General features: G+C 40.6%; 1 protein-coding gene across 3 annotated transcripts in view; it reads left to right on the forward strand.

Annotated features, from left to right (window-relative positions):
* The first annotated feature begins 716 nt into the window (after positions 1 to 716).
* Positions 717 to 5,657, forward strand: part of SLC38A11 (solute carrier family 38 member 11) — a 59,902-nt gene continuing 54,961 nt past the window's right edge. Inside the window, exons 1-3 of one of the 3 annotated variants that reach the window (XM_004375573.2) lie at positions 717 to 755; positions 1,244 to 1,361; positions 3,392 to 3,466. In XM_004375573.2, coding sequence (XP_004375630.1) covers positions 717 to 755; positions 1,244 to 1,361; positions 3,392 to 3,466 — 232 coding nt within the window. Of the gene's footprint in view, positions 756 to 1,243; positions 1,362 to 3,391; positions 3,467 to 5,657 lie in introns of those variants that run through there. The other 2 variants (XM_004375574.2, XM_004375575.1) reach the window with 2 other exon arrangements.

Consider the following 5,657-nt stretch of genomic DNA (forward strand, 5'->3'; position numbering starts at 1 on the left):
GTTACCAGGAAGCATTTGACCAAAGCATGCTCAGTAATCAAGTCTGCTAATACCTGAGACAAGTTTCTTTTCTTTATGTTTGTTTTCTTCCGAATCTCCGATTTCCATTTAAAATAACAGACCTAAATATTCATCTGTTACCTCTGACACAGAAGAGGTACAGGGTGGAGGAGGTGGTGGCAATAGAAACGATGCTCCATGGGGACGGAGACGCTACTGTGTTCTTACTTAGGCATGAAAACAGCAAAACAGCAACTAACTTGAGAATTGATTAAAATGAGGCGATCGTACTCTTTGTACAATCCGGACAGTGCAGCACGGGCAGCACAAGTTGTACTCTGCAGCTTCGGGCCTGAGTCGCTCTCCTCGTACGCTGGGAATTAAAAAAAAAAAAAGGCTGCGGGGTGGGGGCGGGGGCGGGGGGAGGAGGACAGGTTGCAGAAACATCCTGCGTATCTCCGCATCAGGAGGAAGGTGCATTTGGCTGGGCAAACGCGGTGGAAAACCGCTCTGGGTTATAGCCAGCAGAGCTCGGGGCTGCAGGCCGCCCGGCCCGCGGGGGTGGGGCCCCGGGGCGCCCGCGGAACCCGCTCCTGGCAGCTCTCCTGCCGCGCGCGGACACGAGTGTGGTGGGCGGCCGAGGAGGTTGACGCCGCGAGAGCGGGCTGCCCAGGCCCGCGAACCTTCCTTTCCCAGCTCTGGAACACCGTGCAGCCATGGGCTACCAGGGGCAGCTGCCAGTCATCCCGCCGCAGGTAAAACTGGCGACTGGGTCACGTTTTGAAACCAGTTCCCTTCAAGTTTCACCCTGCAATAGAGATCTGCTGCCTCCATCCTGGGATCTTGGTTTAGTACCGCGGAAAACTCTCCAAGAAAAAAAGTTTTGCCTTAATCTGACTTTTCTTCTTGGCAGGCACTTTTCACTAACCCTTTTAATTTCACAAAACTACATCATTGCCTCACTAACTGGTCATGTATTCTGGGGTTCCGTGCAGCAGTCCTCACCTTGGGGCAGCTGTAGTCAGAACGTTTGAGGATGGAGTTTGCCGACAAAGCGCTGTTCACTAGCTACTCTTCTACTTATTAAGATCCTCATTATTATTTTATTATCGTCATTGATATTACTTATTGTTACTACGAATATTACCGTGTTAGCATCCTGCGTTGTGTATTTGTCTGATACTTTTCTAACTTTTTGAGGTAATAAATATTTGTTTAATAGCTGTTTTATCCATTGAAATAGGGAGCTCGAGATGACAGAGAAACCCTGGTTTCTGAACATAATCATAAAGAGAAAACTTGTCGTCAGTCTGCTGCTGTTTTTAATGTTGTCAACTCCATCATAGGATCTGGTATAAGTGGTAAGTGGGTTTTGTTTTAATTTTAGGTGAAAAGGCCAAATTTAACAGGCTCTTATTATGCTGTTAGTGTCCATTGGTTATTTTTAAAGGAAAAAAAGTCTTAAATGGTAAAGTTTGTAATTTTCTTCCATAAAAACCTTCCTTTTTTGAAACATGCACCAGTCTCTTTTATGCAGAAGATGGGATTGTGATTCACACTCTTTCCATGTGTGAGAACAGTCCTCCAGATGCCGTGAGACTAAGGTGAAGCTCACAGTCTGGGAAATGGGGATTTTCTTTTTCATAGGCTGCGAGATCAATTGATCGTTGTTGTTGTGTGTCCTAGGGTTGATTCCAACTCTTAGGACAGAGTAAAACTGCCCCGTAGGGCTTCCTAGGCTGTAATCTTTAGGAGAGCAGATTGCCAGTTCTTGTCTCCCATGGAGCAGCTGGGTGAGTTTGAACCGCCAACCTTTTGGTTAGCAGCCAAGTGCTTAACCATTGCACTACCAGGGCTTGGTCAATTGATGGTGTCACCTTGTTTAATTTTTTTCTCTTCCTTAAATGTCTACCGTTACTTGAAACACCATACTTTGACCTTCAAGAAGTGGAAAACCTCCAGAAATTTGGAAATGTTTGAGGAACAAAATTTTATTGTGTAAACAATCTTGTGAAAAATTAAATCCATACAGTATTTCTTTACCCATCTATATAGTGTTAAATTTTAAAGTGCAAAACTTATTTTGATATATTAATTTTAAATATCATTTAGTAAATAAATACAAATCTGTTCCTTGAAACTGCATATAATTTTTTAACAAAGGAGTCAAACAATCCGAATCAAAAGAAACAAGCAGCTCTTATATTTTCCCAATATATTAGAAGCAAGGGAAAACTTAAGAAAAAATAAAAATTTTAAGTGTATTGCATTATAGTGCTACAGGCAGTTAAATTTTTTTCAGTGCTTAGTATCTTTCTGTTATTTGATAATATTCATTTTCAGAAAGGGAAGAAAACAAAACAAAGTCCTTGAAAACAGCAATACTCATTGAGATTATAGCTTTTTACTACATAGTCTGCCATTTTAGTCACAGTCATCATTTTCTGAAAATTAAACATTTATCTGAATTGAATTACTTTTCTTACCTTTCATAAGTTAATATGTTGGTTGATTGTACATGTTTCCATGCACAGACTTTTTTCTTTTTTTCAAATGGTGCATAAAATGGAAGTACCTCAGGCAAAGTAGAAACAAGTAGGAACAAAAATGATTGAAAGTCTGCCTCCATGGACCAGGGAGGTGGCAGGCACCTCTATTTGACAGAATTCAGGAATTTATTTCTGATATGAACACCTTAAGCTGATCTATTTTGGCAACATTTCAAAGTATGTCTTAATTGTGCTACGCAGGTTTTTATTTTGAAGGAAATTTTTTTCGGAGAATAAAAACCCTGGATGGAAATATTTTAAACATGTTTGATTTTAAATATTTTATTGGTCATAATCTAAAATTGTCCATTTCCCTAAAAAATCATACAATGTAATTTTATATATCCCTCAGCTTTTAGAAAATACTTTTGCCTTCTTATGTTTGTCTTTTTCTGTATATGTCTGCCCCATTTTGACTGTAGACTCAGTATTTCTTTATATCCCATAATCCTTCTGTACTCCTTTTTATCCTCCCTCCTTTCCAGGCTAATAAATAGGAAGGATTTGGGATCATTAGTCTCTACATATGCCAGGGCATGTCTTCTCTCCTGAAGTGAAAATTGTTTATATAAACTGGCATCTATTTTTCATTTGCTACTTTCTAATTATTATCCCATCACCTAATAAACTTGCTCCCTAACGTAATTAATAACATTTTATTCTGAAATAAGTATTGGTATGCTCAGTAACATTTAATTGTAGTACTGTCATATGCATTCTTACAGCTATGTCATGTAAGTATGTAAATTTACTTAACCTATTATATACAGGAATTGGGGGGAAATGTCTTTATTTCTATATGTCTTATTAATGTGAGGGGTGGGGCATTTTGTGTTTTCCAGGATTGCCTTATTCAATGAACCAAGCTGGCTTTCCTCTGGGAATATTGCTTTTATTCTGGGTTTCCTATGTTACAGGTAAAATACTGTATCATTGCTTATTCCTGTAACTGAAATTGTGACTATTTTACACACACACACACAATCTGCAGTTGAATTTCCAGTTAATTTAAAAGTGCATCAAAGAATTCTAAAGAGTTTAGACATTTATGTCTGAGGAGATTTACTTTTCTTACTAATCCTCTGAACAGATTAGAAAAAGTAAAAGAGCATTATATATTATCAGGTTTAAATCCTTTTCATGTGCCTTTTCCCTTTATGCAGAAAGTGTAAGATGGAGGAGTCATTTTAAAGGTTGGGTTGAGACTAAGAGAGGACTGTGCTTGCAAGTGTAGATGACTGGGCTTTCTTTTCCACCAAAATCATCGGCAGATGCACTCAAATAAGCACCTTTTTCAGTAATGTTTGTGCAGGTGGAACTGAAAGCCCTGGCTCTCAACCAGCAGGGTTCATCAGCCCCTCTCAACCTCACCCATGCCTGCTCACTGGCTGCAGTCTCAAAGTGCAGTGGTAAGATGCTTCCGTATCAGATCTTCTCTTCTGTTTCCATTTCTTCATGTAACATGTTCATTTACACCCACATTTTTCCACTCCCCCCATCTAAATACAGGCTTTACAGCCTACAATCATCTCCTTTTCCCATTGTCCTCATCCCTGCCCTGTCATCTCACCTTGTCACTTCATGACACACAGGAGACCTTTCCTCTGTGTTAGGATTGTGAAGATCCAGCAATCATGAAAGGATACCACCTGCAGTGGTTGCAGCTGTGGTGGCGTGTGTGTGGCTGCCTAGATGTCCTTACACCAGTCAGTGCGAAACATCTCAGCTGCCCCCTTCTCCAGAATTGGCCTGGTTCTCAAGGGAGCCACATCCCTTTGAGGTTATGAGCTTCATTCTCTTTTCCCATGGCCTCCAGTCAGTGACTGACTGACAAGAATCCAAATGCCGCTCTCCTTACCTTGAGGAGGGACCGATGTGTGGTGCAGTTTGAGCTTCAGGGCTCTGCTATAGGACTGGCTTGCAGCTAGTCTTCACCTGAAATGGCATCCTTGCTGGGCTGTTTGTCCAGCCCTATCCCCTCACTCCCCATTCTCCAGAGAGCACTCCATCAATAAATTCCTTACCCAAGAATCTCTGTCTCCTCTCTGCTTTTGGGGACCCTGATGTAAGAGTCCATCCCTCATAAAATCTCAGGCTTAGAAAACCAGCCCATAACTCTTTTTCCTCAGGCTAAGAGACAGTAAAAGTGTATAATCTATAACCCATTGCTGTTAAGTCGATTCCAGCTGATAGCAATCATATAGGACAGAGTAGAACTGCCTCATAGGGTTTCTAAGGCTATAATGTTTCCTGAAGCAGACTGCCACATCTTTCTCCTGTGGAACAGCTGGTGGGTTCAAATCTCCAACCTTCAAGTTAGCAGTTGGTCGCTTTAAACACTGTGCCACCAAAGCTCCTAGTTAAGCGTATAGTAGGTACCAAATGCAGAATTGCAGAGGCACTGACCTCTGTTCCTCTCTGCTCTCTTCCTGAAACCTCAAGACCTAAGCTGCTTCTAGCTTCTACATCTCTTAATTTGTAGCTTAAGATCCATAACTTTGTAGCATGAGATTCATAAATTTGAGCTTATTGAGTTGCTAGTGTTTAAAAGTTGGGTTCTGTTTATTAAAGTATTCATCACACTAAAACATCCCATTCAAGGATTTACCCTTGTCATTTTTAAACTCCCTGTTTCTCAGTCAGTCAGCACTGACAAATAATTAATTTCCTCCCAGGTATAATAACTATGGCTTATTTAAGTGCTTTGTAAATATTTAAGCATGTTGTAAACCCACAGATAGGAAAAAATTAAACCATAGTACATCATCTAACAAGTCAATGCTAAGGGTAATGAACAGTTCACTAAACCAAAATCATATTGTAAATAATTCATAATGTTAATAACTTTTTCAACTGATGCTATATAAACCTACAACGACTATGAGCAGTATATATATGTATACACACACCCGAAACCAAACCCACTGCCATCGAGTCAATTCCAACTCATAGCGACCCTGTAGGATAGAGTAGAACTGCCCCATAGAGTTTTCAAGACTGTAAATCTTTGTGGAAGCAGACTGCCACATCTTTCTCCTGCGAAGCGGCTGGTGGATTCAAACCGACAGCCTTTCAGTTACAAGCTGAGTGCTTCTAACCACTGTGCTA

This window comes from Trichechus manatus, unplaced genomic scaffold (assembly GCF_000243295.1).
Source record: "Trichechus manatus latirostris isolate Lorelei unplaced genomic scaffold, TriManLat1.0 scaffold00037, whole genome shotgun sequence".
NCBI classification, from domain to species: domain Eukaryota; kingdom Metazoa; phylum Chordata; class Mammalia; order Sirenia; family Trichechidae; genus Trichechus; species Trichechus manatus.